Source organism: Mesoplodon densirostris, chromosome X, assembly GCF_025265405.1.
Source record: "Mesoplodon densirostris isolate mMesDen1 chromosome X, mMesDen1 primary haplotype, whole genome shotgun sequence".
Lineage (NCBI taxonomy): Eukaryota > Metazoa > Chordata > Mammalia > Artiodactyla > Ziphiidae > Mesoplodon > Mesoplodon densirostris.
The window spans coordinates 91,667,069-91,685,407 of NC_082681.1; the positions used below are offsets into that span (position 1 = coordinate 91,667,069).

At 49.6% G+C, this 18,339-nt stretch overlaps 1 protein-coding gene and 1 pseudogene across 2 annotated transcripts in view; one reads left to right on the forward strand and one right to left on the reverse strand.

Annotated features, from left to right (window-relative positions):
• Positions 1 to 10,474: 10,474 nt before the first annotated feature.
• On the reverse strand, positions 10,475 to 11,323 carry LOC132481692 (small ribosomal subunit protein uS2-like; annotated as a pseudogene).
• Positions 11,324 to 12,602: 1,279 nt separating this feature from the next.
• Positions 12,603 to 18,339, forward strand: part of IQSEC2 (IQ motif and Sec7 domain ArfGEF 2) — a 76,565-nt gene continuing 70,828 nt past the window's right edge. The window contains exon 1 of one of the 2 annotated variants that reach the window (XM_060086874.1): positions 12,603 to 13,481. In XM_060086874.1, coding sequence (XP_059942857.1) covers positions 12,775 to 13,481 — 707 coding nt within the window. In that variant the 5' untranslated portion in view covers positions 12,603 to 12,774. The remainder of the gene's footprint in view (positions 13,482 to 18,339) is intronic. The other variant, XM_060086877.1, reaches the window with a different exon arrangement.

Consider the following 18,339-nt stretch of genomic DNA (forward strand, 5'->3'; position numbering starts at 1 on the left):
TACTTTGTATGATTTCTATTCTTTTAAATTTGTTAAGATGTGTTTTATGGCCCAGAATATGGACTATCTTGGTCAGCATTCATTGCAAGCTTGAGAAGAATGTATATTCTGCTGTTGTTGGAAAGAGTAGTCTATAAGTGCCCGTGAGATCCAGTTGATTGATAGTGCTGTTAAAAACAGATCCAAAATCTTTCCACTTATCTTTCTCCATCATCACTATCCTAGCCCAAGCTATCATGGTCTCTTGCTTAGACCTCCTAACTGGTCTCATCGTTAGCCTCCTAACTGGTCTACCTGTTTCCAGTTTTGACCCCACTATAATCCATTCTCCACACATCAGACAGAATGATCATAGACATGTCAATCCCAGCCCAAAACCGTCTAATGGCTTGTCATGGTACTTGGAATAAACACCTTCCCATGGCTGACATGGTCCTACACAGGCTTGCTCCAGAATTTCTCTCCTGCCTCATTTAGTACCAGTCTCCCCTTTTGCTCTCTTTAGTCGGACTTCTTCCTGAAATCCCTTGAATTCACCAAGCTCATTCCCACTCTAGGGCTTTTGCCCTTGTGTTTCACCCTGTCTGGGATGTCATGCCTCTGGATCTTCTTGAAATGATTGCCTTCTTGTCATTCAATCTCACTTCAACTGTCACCTCCTCGGAGAGACCTCCCCTGACTACTCTATTTAATCTTGTAGTCTGTAAGTGACAATGTGATCAAGTTGATTGATAGTGCTGTTCAGGTAAAAATATATCCCACATCTGCCCAGAGACCTTTCCTGACTATTCTGTTTAATCTTGTTCTGCAGCCCTACCCAGTCACACTACCTTTGCACATTATTTTCATTTGTTTTCAAAGCACTTTTACTTTCTAAAATGATCCTGTTCCTGTATTTGCTGGTTGTTTGTATCTGTCATCCTTTCTCTAAAATGTAACCACCAGGAGAGCAGGGACCCTCTTCATCACCGAACTGTCAGCATCTAGAACAGAGTCTGGCACCTAAATATTTATTGAATGGCTGCACTTCTGTGTGAACATTTCCAGTGACTTGGAGCTGACTACTTTGATCCATAAGGCAGCTGATGGCTCTTTGGATGGTTTTCTGTGTTAGAAATTTCATCTTTCTCTTGAGCTAAGCACTGCATTCTTGACCATATAAACAGATTAGAAGAGAAAAAAAAACCATATGATCATTATGAAAGATGCTGAGAAGGCTTTGATAAAATTTAACACCTGTTAGTGACAAAAAAAGTTCTAAGCATATTAGGTGTAAGAGGGAGCTTCCTTAAGCCGAAAAAAAGTATCCCCCAAAATCCTACAGCAAACATGTATAATGGTTAAACATTGAAACTTTTCCCTTTAAGATAAGTAACAAGACAGGGACGCCCATTGTCACCCCTTTTGTTCAGCATTGAACTGGAGATCCTGCACAGTAAGGGAAGGAAATGAAATAACAGGAATAGGGATTTGGAAGGAAGAAACAAAACTGTCATTTAAACCTACGTGCTCATATCTTTCACCCACTGGTTCTCCTTCGGTTTCCTGGAGGCCCACAGACCAAAGTTGTCCCTTCTTCTTCATGACAGTTCAGGTCTTCTTCCATCTCTGGGCCTCAGTGACCTCACCTAGAAAATGAAGGGTCGGACAAGGTTATCCAAAAAGCTCCTTGTGGTTCCATCTTTCCAGAATTCTTTGAGCCCATATCATCTCTCCTGCAGGCTAAGCATCTTTGTTTTCCACAATAGTTCCTAATAGTGATGATTTCCAGAGCTCTCCTTTCCTATCGGCACATTCCATTTTTTAAAAATATATGGTTCCCAGAACTGAGGCAGAAGGTGAAGAAAGGGTGGGACATGAAAAGATTGGAGTAGAGGGAGTTGGTTAGACTGCAGACAGAGTGTAGAAATGAAATGGTAGAGAGAGGCAGAAGAAGGAACGGGCAGGGGACAGCATCTGAGGAAAAAGTTGCCTGGTGAGGGAGAGCTCCTTGACTTCTTTCCCTGGGATGAGAAGAGGGTCCCCTGCATGGTTTGGGAGAACAGTGATGGGAACTGAGTTTGTAGTTGGCCACAAGCATTTGGTGGCTCTGTCAGTCCTTCCTTCCAGCTCTTCTACGCTGGGCTCCAAGACCCTCTCTCCCCATAGCTGGGGCGGAGGGAGGGGGATTGACAAAAGCCAGCTCAGGGTGGGAAGGGAGACTGCACAGAGCCAGGTCCCTGTCCAGGAGGCAGGAGCAGCCGCCACAGTGGGAGGGAGCAGCAAGCCAACAGCTGAGTGAGACAAGGCCTGGGTTATTTTTTTTCCAGTTTGTTGGCATGTGGGTGGATTTTTCTCCTTTTTTCTTCTCTCCTGCTCTCTGCCGTTTCCACAGAGATGTGGGAGTTTGCAAATTTGTCTCAGTGGAGGGGAGAGGCAAGAGCCGATTTGGGGGGTCCTTGTCAGGGACCAGGGGAACAGAGAAGGACACTGCAATTCTGGTAACAAGAAAACTAGGGCCCATTCCCTGATAGTATCTCTAGGGCGAGGAAGGCTCTCACTTCTTTCCTCTTGAGGCTGCAGGGATGCCTTCTCACCTCTGTTCAACTCTTGGCTCTCAAATCCATCCCACCTGGAGACTGCAAAAGGTTTTCTCTGCTTCTTTCCTTGCTCTGCAATGCCAAATGCCCTTTCCTCAGGGCCCTGGACAAACTATGGGCACCCGTGAGACTCTTCTACCCAGAGGCTGCTCTCCTCTCCAGTATGGCCGGGGGTTGGGGGTGGGGAGCTGAGAAGCTTTCCTTTTTTCTAGTTATACATTTAAAGGATTCAAAAAAAACAGTACTTATAGCACATGCTAAGTGCCAAATGAGTGTTTCAGGCTTTCAGAGGGGGAAGCTTTCTGAAAGAATTAAGGGGTGAGTAATTTACAGAAGTCTTCCTGGAGGATGTGGGACAGAGACAAACTGATAAAGTAGGTGAGGGCATGCCAGGCAGAGGCCAAGAGCACGGAGTGGTGGGTCTGGACACCTAGATGCTGATCCTGGTTCTGCCATTTTGTAATGTGATGTTGAAAAAGGAAGTTACTTCCTTTCTCTTGGGCTGTCTTTCCTCATCTGGAAAATAAGCAGAATCTCTAAAGCTCTACAGATTTGTGTGAGCCTGAATCCTGATTCCTGGCCTTGGGCGGCGGTTGGTGGGGGCGGTTATGAGCCATCTAATGAGATCATGTGTATCCAGAGTGTGTTGAACACCATCAAGGGATTAGATGACCAACTGTACCATTTTGCCTGGGACTCAGAGGTTCCCTGGGAAGCAGAACTTCGGCGCTGAAACGATCCTGGGCTAACTGGTATAGTTGGTCACCCTAGCAAGGCCCACATCCCCTACTTGTTATCATCACTATCATTATTGTTATCATTACCATTATTATTACCACTAGAGGGCAACACTCTCTTATGCCTGAGAGTAGGTCTAACCCACCCCCCCAAAAAAAAGGTACGGAAGTGTCCCCTCATTCCAGAACCAACCAATCCTCTCAGTCTTTCTCTTGTAGAGAACACTGAGGAACAGAAAGATCTGTGGACCTTGAATTCCAGGAGCTTCCTTTTGGCCTTGCCAGCCCCACGTGGTCTGACTTTGCCAATTGTACCCAAACCCCAACCAGCAGTCAGTTGCCTAGTCTGTCTCACTGTGGCAGAACTACCCTGCTTCTCAGGGGACTGGGGACATAGGAGATGCTGGCACATAGTGTTGGCTTGTCTGAACACAACAGGAACATTCACAAGGCTTTGCTGCTTGCATGCTTTTAAAAAAATATATATCTTTATTGGAGTATAATTGCTTTGCATTGTGTTAGTTTCTGCTGTACAACAAAGTGAATCAGCTATACGTATACATATATCACCATATCCCCTCCCTCTTGAGCCTCCCTCCCACCCTCCCTATCCCACCCCTCTAGGTCTTCACAAAGCACTGAGCTGATCTCCCTGTGCTATGCTTGCATGCTTTGACTTCCTGGCAGTATGTACATTCCACAAGGCCAGCTCCATTGATACAGGAGCTGGCTTTCTCCTTCCTAAAGAATTGATTTGTGGGACTTCCCTGGTGGTCCAGTGGTTAAGACTCTGTGCTCCCAATGCAGGGGGCCCAGGTTTGATCTCTGGTCAAGGAACTAGATCCCGCATGCTGCAACTAAAAATCCGCATGCTGCAACCAAGACCCGGTGCAGCCAAATAATAAATATTTTAAAAATAAATAAATAAATAATTGATTACTGTATTACCTTATAGCTGTCATCACATCAAATTGTAGTTGTAATTTATCTACCTATATACCCCATTAGATCGTTGATTCATGCATTCAACAAACATGGATTGCTTACTGCTTACCTACCATGTCCCAGGCTTTTTGCCAGACTCGTGGTACAGTGGGGGGCAAAACAGACGGAATATCTGCCCTTGTAGAGCTAATAGTCTAGTGAGGGAGGTAGGAGGGAAGCAAACAAAGAACCACACAAATCAATGTGTAATTACACACTTGCTAAGTTCAAGGAAGGAGGACTCACCAAAAGCGTATATCAGAGGGATCTGCCTCATCTGGGAGTGAGAGAAGGCGCTGCTGATGAACTGACATTTGAACTGAGATCTGAAGAATGAATAAGCGGTAAGTAGGCAAAGGCAGCAGAAAAGAGCTTTCTATGCCAAAAGAACAGCAGGTGTGCAGGGCCTGAGAGGGGAAGAGCCCAGCTTCCAGGAGGAGCCGTTTGCTTCTTGAGGGCACAACCTGCCTCTTGTTCATCTTTTGCTATAGCTCCAGGCCTGGCATACAGAGATGCCAAATAAATGCCCGGGGAATTGAATTGGATGAAATTTGGTCATGGAAATCATCATAGGTTGGAGGCCAAAAGACCTAACTTCTGGTTCCAGCCCTTCTGGGTAATTCGATTTTCCAACTGCTTACTGTGCACACATCATGTGCAAGGACCTGGGGCCAGGCTGGGCTGGGGGATTGAAAGGTAAACAAAGCGGTCTCTGCCCTTCAGCAGCACAGGGTCGGATGAAGTGGCTGACAGGTAGACAGGCTCCTTCCACTCTCTGGCCCTCTTTCTCTTTGGTTCTAAAATGAAAGATTGGGGTTACAAAATCCCTAAGGCCCCTTCTAGCTCTAACAGTCTTGACCCGCTCTTCCTTGAATACCAGCTGGTTAGATGGCAGTGGGAACAGTGGAGCGATGCTTCCATTTCTCCTGCCTTATAGGCGTCACATAGAATAGGACTGGGGAAATGCAGACTTGAGTTCTGTTTATGGACCAATGGGGGGCATAAACAAGCGTCTCAGGAGCAGTTAGGGTTCACTGCTTTTGGGGAGAATGTTTCAGAATTCCATGAACCTTTGTTTCTTTCTTTCCTCTCTCCTCTCCCCACCTGCCCCCTCCCCCCAGTCTTCTTGTCTACATCTAGAACTGTGTTCGTATATCAGGGCTGCAAAGGGCCTTTAACATCATCTTATCTAACCCCTCCATCCAGTGTTTACATTCCCTAGGCAATAGACCCTCCAAGTGAGCCGTCTGGCCACTATTTGAAGACCTCCTTTGATGGTGAACTCACCCTCTTCACTAGGCTTCGCCTATGAGGTGTTTCTTCCCTCTGGGTGTCTCCCTGTAATTTGCACCCATTGCTTCTGGCTATGCCCTTTGGAACTAAGCAGAATAATTCCACTACATTGCTCCTACTGACAGCCTATTGGATATTCGGAGCCAGGAATCATGTCTTCATAAGCGTGCTCTCCTCTAGGCCTAATATCACCTGTTCCTTCAAATGTTCTTCACTGGTTCAAATCCCCTTAGCATCTGTAATAGCGTTTAGTTTATGTAAGATTTATATCCCACCTACTTTAAAGAGGATATTAGGCAACTCATCAGTTACAACATGAAAGAAAGACAATTAGGGATAAAAATGTGGAAGAAAACAGACCAGAGACCATGTAAAGGAAGCACAAATAGATGTTGCCAGGTACCTAAAATGAACTGGATTATAATTGGACTCTGAATTTGGCTCCAAGTTTTATGGCAGCTAGGACAAAATTGGAAATGCATTGGGTTATGTGGTTTTATGTTCTGACAGACTCGAGCTTACAAATCATCTTCAGAGAGAAAATTTTTCCTTAAACGAAACCCAGACTGGCCTATTAGTATCGCTTTCTGTGAGACTGTTCAAAGGCTGACAGGTACTTTACATACATCTTGCCCCTTCCCCCACTAGGGGGAAAGGGGCTGGAAGGATAATTAATTAATTAGCAAAATGCTGTCTCAGTTTTAAGCACCGCTATCTCTTTAGGGATCCCCACAGGGATAAGCCTTCCTTTTCCGTTCCATTTTCCTTCTATGTGCCGTACAGATGGTCACTTTCTTACAGTTCTTCTCTTTACAGTCTTCGATCTTAAGACTCTCTGGAATACCAGACCTCAGGAAATAGCCCAAGTAAGGAGTTATAGCCTAGTGGTCACACAGCAATTATGTGCAAATCATTTCTCTCTGGTCCTCAGTGTTCTCATCTGAAAAATGAGTTCATCTCTAAGCACTCTAAGCTTCAGTTTGGATATTCTGGACTGTAAACTCTTTGAGGGAAAAGACTGATGATTTAAAAAAAAAATTATTTTCCCATCTTGCGTCTGGCAGCTAACAGTATAGGAGAAGATCTGCTTGTGGTAGAGCTGTGAGAATCCAATAGGAAAAACCAATTTGAACAGATGCCGCCTTCAAATCTGAGGAAAATATTTCATGGCTCTCATCATCATGATGAGTTCTTGTTGACTGGATACTGGCAGCAGTGAGATGTGGTTTTCAGGGTTCTTTCCTGCTTTAGCTCTGCATTCCTTGGCAAAGCTGGCCCTGGGGTAAGGGGAATTGCAGCAATCACACCAGGGACCGAGGCTTCTGGGAAACGACTCTGGGAGGCGGCAGGCAGGAAAAGAAGGTAGTGCCGCAGTCTCTGGTGAACGACAACAATGAACCAATAAAAACCCACTTTGTAGCGTGTAATATTCAGTACACTTAATGTCCACGTCCAGGAACCCCTCCCCTCCTAGCATGTTCCTCTCCTGCTCAAAACACTTCCATGACTTTTCATTGCCTATAACAGAAGGTCCAGATGCTCTAGTTTGGCTTTGGAGCCTTCTCCAAGCGGAATCAAGCCATATCCTCCCATCTCCTTCTATCTCTTACAACTGCACGCACGCACGCGTGCACTTCTCCTTCTCTCTTCAAACTACGTGTGGTTCCCTAAACACACAGTTTTCCCGACTCTGTTTCTTTCCTGCCATGGCATGTGGCTCCCTTCAACAGGTGTTTCTCAGCGCTACCACTTCCACTTGTTGAAATCCTCAGCTCAGCTCAAATACCTTCATATCCATAAAGACCTCTCAGCACCCTAGTCCTGGTGCCTCCACTCTTGTTCTTTGCACATTCCATTTTGTTAGTCCTGTTTGTGACTTAGGATTGTAGTCTGACTAGACTGGGAGCCCCCTTAGGGCACAGGCCATGTCTGATTCACCCAGAGCTCTCCATCATCCTTTGCTGCTTTGTTTTTCTCCAGAGCATCTAGCACCATCTGGGTTCATTTCCTAGGGCTGCCGTAACAAAGTACCACAAACCGGGTGGCTTGAAACAGCAGACACTTATTCTCTCACAGTTCTGGGGGCTAGAAGTCCGAAATTGGGCCATGCTCTCTATGAAGGCTAGAGGGAAGAATCCTTCCTTGCCTTTTCCTAGCTTCTGGTGGTTGCCAGCAATCCTTTGTGTTCCCTAGCTTGGAGACTCCAAACTCTGCGTCCATTTCACATTGTATTCTCCCTCTCTCTCTCTCCCTGTGTGTGTGTGTGTGTGTGTGTGTGTGTGTGTGTGTGTGTGTCTATGTCCAAATTTCCCTCTTCTTTTAAGGACACCAGTCATTAGATTGGGACCCATGCCAATAGCATATGACTTCAACTTAACTTGAGTACATCTGCAAAGACCCTAATTTCCAAAAAAGATCACATTCACAGGGTGGACATCAAGTCTGGGGGGATACTATTCAACCCAGTACTCCATCCAACATGTTCTACCTATTCTATTTCTTTATTGTCTCTCTCCCCCAGTAGAATGTCAGCTCTATGAGGTTAGGAACTGTTGTCTATTTTGTTCGTTGGTATATCTTCAGTGTCTAGAATACTGCTTGACACATAGTAAACACTCAATAAATATTTTGTGACTGAAACTTTATACCCATCTGCCTCCTACCTCGCAGAGAATCTGAATGAGAGAAGCAGGGACAGGGATGGGAATGCAGGTTTGCCTAGAACATAATAAATGCTCTGTAAATGTTTGCTGGATGAATAGAAGTATTTGATGGATATATTAATTTAACACTTATGGAGCACCTATTTTGTACAGAGTATAAGGAAAGATACAGAGAAATGAGGAGGAAACATCTGAGCATCCTGGCTATGCCTCTGTGTGACCCTGGGCAAGTCATTCAACCTCTGGGTTTCACTTTCCTCATCCGTAAGGTGGAGGTAATAACATTATCTACCTCATAGGATTGTCATGCAAAGTGAGTTTGTGCATGTAAAGTACTTAGCACAGTGCCTGACACATGGTAAGCACCCTAGATGTGTTATTATTACTGTAGTTGCTGTTACATGCTAGACTCTGTGCAAAGTGTTTTTAAAAAGCAGCCTTATCGAGATACAATTCACATACCATGAAATTCTCCATTTTAAAATGTACAATTCAGTGGTTTTTAATTAACAGGGTTGTGCAACCATCACCAGCATCTAATTTTAGAAAATTTTCATTCTCCCTCCCCAAAACCCCATAGCAGTCACTCTTCTTTCCCCAACCCATGCCCTCGCCCCTGACAACCACTACGCTACTTTTTGTCTCTAGGGATTTGCCTATTCTGGAATTTTATATAAATGGAATCATGCAATATGTGGACTTTTGTGTCTCCTTTAGCATAATTTAGCATAATGTTTTCAAGGTTCATCCATGTTTTAGCATGTATCAGTACTTCACCCCTTTCTTAAGAATTGAGGTATAGTTGATTTACAATATTGTATGTTTCAGGTGTACAATACAGTGATTCACAATTTTTAAAGGTTATATTCCAATTATAGTTACTATAAAAATTGGCTATATTCCCTGTGCTGTACAATGTATCCTGTAGCTTATTTATTTTATAGATAGTAGTTTCTACCTCTTAATCCTCTACCCCTCTTTTGCCCCTCCCCGCTTCCCTCTCTTCACTGGTAACCACTAATTTGTTCTCTATAACTGTAAGTCTGTTTCTGTTTTGTTGTATTCATTACTTTGTTTTATTTTTTAGATTCCACATATAACTGATATCATCAGTATTTGTCTTTCACTGTCTGACTTATTTCACTAAGCATGATACCCTCCAAGTCCCTCCATATTGTTGCAAATGGCAAGATTTCGCTCTTTTTTATGGCTGAGTAGTATTCCATCTTGTACATATACCACATCTTCTTTATCCATTCATCTGTTGAAGGACACTTAGGTTGCTTCCATATCTTAGCTATTGTAAGTAATACTGCTATGAACATTGGGATGCATATATCTTTTCGAAGTAATGCTTTCCTTTTCTTTGGATATATACCCAGGAGTTGAATTGCTGGATCATATGGCAGTTCTATTTTTAGTTTTTTGAGGAACCTCCATACTGTTTTCCACACTGGCTGCACCGATTTACATTCCCACCAACATTGTACTAGGGTTCCCTTTTCTTCACACCCTCATCAACACTTGTTATTTGTGGTCTTTTTGATGATAGCCATTCTGACAGGTGTGAGGTGACATCTCATTGGGGTTTTGATTTGCATTTCTCTGATGATTAGGGACGTTGAGCATCTTTTCATGTGCCTGTTGGACATCTGTACATCTTCTTTGGGAAAATGTCTATTCAGGTCTTCTGCCCATTAAAAATTTTTTTTTTTTGCTTTTTTGACATTGAGTTGGATGGGCTGTTTATATGTTTTGGAACTTCATTCCTTTTTATGGCTGAACAATATTCCACTGTGTAGATATGCCACATTTTGTTTACCCATTCATCAACGGATGAACATTTAATTGTTTCCACTTTTTGGCTATTATGAATAATGTTGCTATGAACATTCATGTATAAGTTTTCGTGTAAACATTTTTCATTTCCCTTGGGTATATTCCTAGGAGTGGATTCCTGGGTCATATGGTAACCCTATGTTTAACATTTTGAGAAACCTCCAAACTGTTTTCCAAAGCAACTGAACCATTTTACATTCCCACCAGCAATCGCCCCACAGGTTCACCAATACTTCTCCTTGTCTGTCCTTTTTGTTCTAGCTATCATAGTGGGTGTGAAGTGGCATCTGTATGTGTGTGTTTTAAGAAACTGATGTTTATTTTTCAACAACTTTATTTCCATTTTCTGTTTAAGGGCCTATGGAAGAACAGCTTCAAACTACCCAGTGGTCGTTCCTACCCATTCAGTGGCCTGAGCATTGGGAGCAGTCTTCAGTGGTGGGCTGAGTGCTCCAATCTTCAGCAGAGAACTGCTGGATAGTCACAGAGGGCACCAACATACTATCAGACCAGCCTGTGACCTCAGGTTGAGTAGCAGTAAACTCAGGAGCTGGAGCGGTCCATTCACTCTGAAATTCTTCCGCGGTCACACCTTTCCAGCAGTGGCCTGTTTGTCCTTTTCGATCTCTTTAGGGTCTCTGTAGAAGCAGAGATCAGGCATGACCTCCAGTGGATGCTCATGGGAGATGGTGTCACATATGCATGGTACTTCCCAGGCCAGCATCCACATCAGACCCACTGAGTGGGCTCCTTTGTTGTTGCATGGGGTAGCAGTGTCCACGTGGCACAGGGGAGAATCTGTGTCACACAGAGCAATGGTGGGCAGGTTAACATAAGACACCTCTGTGAGAGGCTGGTGGTCAGCGGTGGGATCAGTGACCACTGGAAGTTGTGGCTCACGGAAGGCTGCCTGGATCTTGTTAACGAAGATTCCAGGAGCGAAGTGGCCAGCAATAGGAGTGGCCCTGGTGGCAGCAGCGAGCTTCAGCACAGCTAGCTGGCCAGTATTCCTGGAAGATATGACACTGACATCAGCTGGGTTTTCAGTGGCACGAGTCACCAGCAGAAGCTTCTCTTTAGATTTATGATGTAGATACCATCACTTTGCCTTTTGTAGACATACTGTTCCATTTGAAGTCAAGGTTGGTGCCACCTAAGTGGGTTCCTGCTGCAAGGAATTTAAGGACATCCTCCTCCTTCATCTCAGGATATCAAGGGCTCTGGACATTGTGAAAGTTTCCCTTTAAGTTACGATGGAAAGCTCATTGTGGTTTTGATCTGCATTCCCCTGATGGCTAATGATGTTGAGCACCTTTTCGTGTGGTTAATGGTCATTTGTATATCTTTGGAGAAATATCTATTCAAGTCCTTTGGCCATTAAAAAATGGGGTTTTTTTTTTTGATGTTGAGCTTTAAGAGTTCTTTACATATTCAGATATATCATTTGCAAATATTTTCTTCCATTTTCTATGTTGTCTTTTCTGTGACAAATGTTTTTGCATGCTGTTTCCCAAGACCACTCCTGTGAGGTAGGTGTTATTGATAGGGAAATGGAAGCTCAGAGAGAAGATGAAATTTAAATCTAGTTCTGTCTGACTGTAAAACTCAAGCTTTCTCTTCTACCCCAACCTGCTCACAAAGATGAATGAAGACATGTTTCTGGCTTTAAGGAGCTTGGTCTGGCAGAGGACATGACACAAGAACAAAAACGAATGCGCTATAAAGCAGAGTTCCACTTCCACTTGTGGAGGAAGCGAGCGATTCTGGCTGGGGAGATCAGGGCTGGCTTCAGTAAGGTGGCATGTAAGTCTTGAAAGATGGGTACAGTTTCATTGGATGGAGGTGATGGAGTAAATGGAGGTGAGCATTTCCAAAGGAGAGCAGAAAATGGGGGTTGAATGAATGAATGGGGCTTTGATCCTAAGACTGGCTGTGATGGGGTGTCCCAGGGCTTGTTGGGGTGGGAGATCCTGGGACTGCCCATGCCGTGGGCTAGAGAGAGGTCACCTGAGGTAGGAGGTCCAGGGGTTGGATGGGATGGGGAATCTGACACTTGGGATTGGCAGACCCAGGGGATGGGGAGTCTGTGGGATGCCTAGACCTGGGAGCTGCCTGGGATGGAGTTTTCTGGGAGGTCTTAGACGAGGATCTTGGGCCTGGTGGACCCAAGGGACATTGGAACGGACTGGGATGGAGGGCTTCTTTAGGCTGCATTAAGTGAAGACTCTGGGACCGGTGGAATGTGATGGGGCTGGCCCGGGTGCCTTGGGGCGGGTCCGGCTTCGGGTGCGGGCGGCGGTGGCAGGTGGGACGCTCGGGGGCGGGCCGGGCGCGCGGGGTGGGGGCAGGGGCGGGGGGCGGGCCGGCGGCCGGGGCGGTCCCGCGCGGCCGCGCTGCGCAGTGACTCCGCAGCGGGCGGAGCGCCGTGGGCCGCGTCCTCGAGAGCCGTGGCGGTGGCGGCGGCGGCGGCAGCGGCAGCGGCAGCCTCAGCTCCTGCTCCCCGTGCCGCCTGCCCCAGCGCTGTCTCCCGGGCCCCCCCGGGCCCCCGGGCCCTCGAGCCCGGTGCGCGCCCTCGCGTCCCGCCGGCCCCCTCCCCCGGCTGGGCCCGGGGGAGGGTGGCGCCGTGAGCGAGCGGGGACCGGGCTCTCCTGCCCCTTCCCCTGCCCCTGGGCCGCCAGGATGGAGGCGGGGTCGGGTCCCCCGGGCGGCCCGGGATCCGAGAGCCCCAACCGGGCGGTGGAGTACCTGCTGGAGCTGAACAACATCATAGAGAGCCAGCAGCAGCTGCTGGAGACCCAGCGGCGGCGCATCGAAGAGCTGGAGGGCCAGCTGGACCAGCTCACCCAGGAGAACCGCGACCTGAGAGAGGAGAGCCAGCTGCACCGCGGGGAGCTGCACCGGGACCCCCACGGCGCGCGGGATAGCCCGAGCCGCGAGAGCCAGTACCAGAACCTGCGCGAGACCCAGTTCCACCACCGCGAGCTGCGGGAGAGCCAGTTCCACCAGGCGGCCCGGGACGTGGGCTACCCGAACCGGGACGGCGCCTATCAGAACCGGGAGGCTGTGTATCGGGACAAGGAGCGGGACGCCTCCTACCCACTCCAGGACACTGCTGGTTACTCTGCCCGCGAGCGCGACGTGGCCCAGTGCCACCTGCACCACGAGAACCCAGCCCTGGGTCGCGAGCGTAGCGGGCGGGAGGCCGGGCCAGCGCACCCGGGCCGCGAGAAGGAATCCGGCTATTCGGCGGCGGTGGGCGTGGGGCCCCGTCCACCGCGAGAGCGGGGCCAGCTGAGCCGTGGCGCATCCAGGAGCTCCAGCCCCGGGGCCGGCGGCGGCCACAGTACCAGTACCAGCACCAGCCCGGCCACAACCCTCCAGAGAAAGTAAGGAACGCGTGTTTGTCTTTCCTGGCTCTTCCCCGCTAGTTCCCTCTCCAACTTGTACGGCTGGTAAAGTAAGAAGCCAGTGCCTGATTCCATGTCCTTCTCTCCAGTCCCAACCTGCCGGGCGAAGCCGGGTCCCCCTCGCGCAGCCGACACCCCTTCTCTAGCTACCCCAGAGTGGGTTGGCCCGATGAGTGCAGGCGTCTCTTCCTTCTCAAAACCGTGGCCAGTGAGGGCCTGGAGCAGTCATCACCCCCTCCACTTCTTCACCCCCTCGCTATATCCTTGCCAGAGGATGGCTTTTCATTTATTTATTTTATTTGGATGTGCCGGTTGGGATTTTTATTGTCTCCGACGGTGTCAGATCAGAGCCCCAAGGGAAAGAAAGCCCCCCCCCCCACCCCACCTCGGGTCTCCTCTGCGGGTCCTGAGCACAGGCCTGATCTGATCTCCTCTGGCGGCCTCAGCTCCATCCTTTCGCAGAGAGGCAGGTGGGGACCAGAATGGCTGCTGGAGGCTGATATCCCTCTGAGGGGAACTGCAGCACATCCTGGTCGGGGGAGCAAAGATGGAGGCCCGGCCCTTGGCTAGTTCCTCAAAGACCACCCCCTCTCCACCCTCAAGGAAAAACCACCCAATTAAAGAGCGTACCAGCAAGGGAAGTCTACAGATCTTCCCTCTTGTTGGATCAGTGCCAGTTTCTGTGCTGGGGTCTGTGTGTCTGCCTATTTGGGACACCTTGGCAACATCTATTGGGTTGGTGGGGCATGGGCTGGGTCCACTTCTTCCATGCAGATACCACGGTGAGCTGGGTCGGGATAAATGTCAGGCCAAGAGTCAAGGGCGTGCAGGCTCACAGGGCTGCCCTAAAGGCTCCCCGATTTCTCTCCTGCTGGATTGGAAAGAATACTGACCTGGGAGTTAGGAAACCCAGGTTCCCCTTCCAGCTCTGCTGCAGATTGGCTTTGTGACCTTGACTGAGTCCCTTCCTCTCTCAGGCCATCAGTTCCCCCATATCTGTTTAAAAGGCAAGGTCTGCCTTGGATGCTCTTTAAGGGCCCCTCCAGCTTAGATTTGATGGTTCTGTGACTAATCCAGCCACCACTACAGAGCAAGTCTGAAGTCCTCTAGCGAATGGACAGCTTTCCCCCTCCTCTCACTGCTCAGCTGGTCCTACCATGTGCCACAACCAGTGGAGTGTCTCTTGGAGGCTGGGCTGGGGGTTGGGAAGCCTTCCGCCTCAGGAAATCTGCCGGGAGACAGCTCTCTGCAACTCCCCCGTGGTGAGGCAGCAAGCTGGGGTGCTGGGTTGAGATGGCTGGGCCCCAGGAGCAGCAGCTGCAGCTCAAGGGCTCGGCTGGGCTTCACTGCAGTGCACCCTCAGCTGAGGTTTGGTGTGGGCTGCCCCAGAGGGAGATGGGCTCTTCTGCCCAGCCAGGGCTGCTGGGAGCCCATTCCAGGAGGACTGACTGTGTGCAGCTTGGGGCCCCACACTGGAGGGAGGGGCCAGGTCGACTGACCAAGCAAGGCCTTTTCAGGAGAGGGCCATGATGGGGTGGGGACAGAGGGAGACTGTATGGGCACTGTGGTCCTTTAGCCTGGCTGCGGAAGACTTTTCCAGACTGGTCAAACCTGTGACAGAGGAAGCAGCCTCATTATGTGTGGCTCCAGGGAGCAGAACCAGGAGCAATGGGAAATTTGGGGATAAATCAGGAAGAACTTTCCAACCTGGCTGTCTGGTGATGCAGTGGACTGCCTCAAGGGGGTCGGGGAGGGCTGGAGAAAGCATAATTCCTGAACTGGTGGAAAGCCCTATGAAATGACCTGGGTCTTCCCCAATTCTAGGGTTCCGTTCTTCTCAGATTCTCCATCCTGCAGATGTGGGTCTGAATCTCTTGGCTGGCTGGAAGCCTGTTTGCTCTTGAGCTCTGTGCTTCTGCCATCTGGACAGGCCTGCCTCTCGGTCTTTCCCTCTTTTTGTGCACCCTCCAGGCTGTTTGTTGGATTCCCTTGCTTCACATTTCCTACTGGATTAATACGGGGATTTAGACGGTACTTTGATTGCACACCCGTTAGTACCTCTTTTGGTCCTCACAGCAGGGCCTGTGCAGTGAGCACTAGCAACTCCATGTTAGAGATGGGGAAACTGAGGCTCCAAAAAAGTGAAGGGAACGTGCTCAAGATTACACTGCCAGTTCCTAATAGATCTGGGGCTAGAACCCAAGTCCACCTGTCTCCGAGGCCTGTTATTTTTCCACTGGGGCTTTCCAGCCTGAAGGAGTCTCTTGGCCTCAGGACCTGGCCAGGTCACCAACTGGGAGAGGCCAGGAGAGCCTGAGGTATCTGGAGGATTTGAGCAGGGGGAGATGGCTCTGGGATGAGTGATGAGAGGGGGAGTCGATGGGGGAGGGCAGAAGGCCTTGTCTCCCTTCTCTCCACTCTCCCTCCCTCTCTCTCGACCAGGCGTCAGGAGGGCGTATTGATGCACTAGCCATTGTTGTTGCCACAGCTGCTGCAAGCTACTCCCCTGCCAGGCCTGTTCTGGGTTTGTAAGGAGTGGGTGAGAGGCTGCCGCTGGAAGCCAGGGCAGGCAGGGTGGGTGTTGAGCAGCAGAGGCTGCAGCATTGGGGGAGGCTAGGTAGAGCTGGTACATGCTGGGCGCTCCTGGTCCCCAGGCTCCCCCTGGTGGAGGAACAGGGGACAGAGGGGCCTGGGCCCAGCTGCTGCTTGTGGAAGGGCCCCTCTGCCCAGCGACCCTGTCCGTCTGTCACCACAACCCACGTTTTACAGCTGAAGAAACCGAGGGCTCAGAGAAGTGAAGTAACACACCAGAGGTCACACTATCTGTGAGGCAGACTCCCGAGCCTGTGAACTTGCCCTCTACCGCAGTTGATAGCAGCTGTCATGTCCACCCCCACCTATGTCATCCCCCCAGGATTCCCACATCCACCCGCACTGTCTCTTCTGGATAGGTTCCCGGATGCCAGTCTGCCTTCTGCTGTGCTCTGGGTGTGGCCTTTCTAGTGCAGCATAGCGCACGATGAGGCCCGACCTCCTTCTGGCCACTGGGCCTCTGTACATGAGGTCTTTGCTTGCTTGTTTGTTTTTTTAGCAGCTGCTGGTCTCTGCAATGCTCAGGTCTTTTTCCCTGGAATTGTCACCCCCACTCCCCATGGCTAGAGAAGAGCTCTGTTTTCGTTGTTGATCTTGGCCTGGCCCCCCCCCCCCTTGCAGTTCTGGCGCCTGGAATGATTTACAGGCGTGCTGGGGGCCACTGCTGAGTCCTCCACGCTGAAGAGAGCTGCATTTCCCACGATTTTTGCCTGGGCCCAGCTCCGGCTCTGCCGTAGGCGGTGGTGGGCTGAAACTGGTTTGGTGGTAACTCTTCATCCTCTGCACGCACCACCCCCCAGCAGGCTGGCTTGCGTTGGGGGACAGCAACCAGCAGGACCGGCCTGGTGTTCTCAGCAGCCAGGGCAGTGCGTGGTCTAGGCTCTAGGCCCAGTTGCCGGGTTGTCTTGTGTGTGCGCTGGAGTGTCAATGCGCTCCCCGCAGGGGCTGAGGGCACTGGGAGGGAGGGAGGGAGCCCAGGGAGGGGCCCTGGGGAAGTCTGTCTCCTTTGGGGTATTGGGCACTTTTCCTGGGCGGAGGGTGGGGGTCTTTCCTTCTTCCCAGGATGGAATACCATTTCTCTCCCTCCCCCCACTGTGTTGGGAGCATTATACTCATGTGGGAGGCAATGATAATGTCGAATTGAATGAGAATTAGAGGAATCTTGCTTCTCAGTCTAGATCTGGGGCGAGAATGGGGCTGTTGTCATCCACAAACATTTCTTGGCTGTGTGCACAGAGCAGGAGGGGCCCCCAGGCTGAGCAAACACCAGACTCTCTGCGCTTGAGAGCCCTCCCACCCCCTTCCCTGACCAAAGACACAGGGGACCAAGCCTGACCCACTGTAGTGCCGGTGCTTAGGACAAAATGAGTAGGAGGGGCAGTGAGGAGTGGAGGCCAGGCCACTGGTCAAAGACCTGGGCAGGGGGCTTTGAAGAGAGTGGGTGTCGGATGGAGGGGGAGGTGGGAGGAAGACCGGACCCAGGCTTGCCCTCCGCTACTCTTTCATCTGTCTCACCTCTGCCTCCTGTGGCCTCTGAATTTGCTGGGAGCACAGGGGAGGCCTGGGGCATGGAGAAGGGGCCGCACATGTGCTGAGTGAGCCTCAGCCTTCTATGTGCCAGGCACCACCCTATGTGGCTTTATGTAACAATAGCTAACGTCTTTTTTTAACCTGCATTTACTGTGTGCCAAGCACTATTTGTTCTAAGTGCCTTCTGTGTATTAATTCATTCAATCGCCATATGAATCCTTTGATGTAGATACTGTTATTAAGTCCATTTCACAGATGAGGAAACCGAGGCCCAGAAAGGTTGGGTAGCTTCCCCAAGGTCACTCAGTGAATAAGTAGCAGAACTGAGAAGGAGTTAGAAGGAGCCCAGGTGGCCAGGCTCCAGAGTCCATCCACAACGTTCTCACCCACCATTCCATGCTGCTTCTTATCTCATTTGCACAGAGTCCATGCCAGGTGGATATTGGTATTAACCTCTTTTTTCAGACAGGGAAACGAGAGGTCAGAGAGGTGCGATGACCTGCCCAAGGTTACACAACTGCATGAGGCCCAGAACTACCTGGCTCCTGAGCCTTTGGTCCACCAATGCCTCCTGCAGGCGGGTGTGAAGACGGTAAAGATGCTCTGGGTGTGGCTCTGGGCTTCCCCCAGCAGAGCTCCTGGGACCACTGCTTGAGTCAAGCTCCCTCTCCTGATAGCCTCTTGGATTTTGACCACAGTCTCCTAATCGATGCCC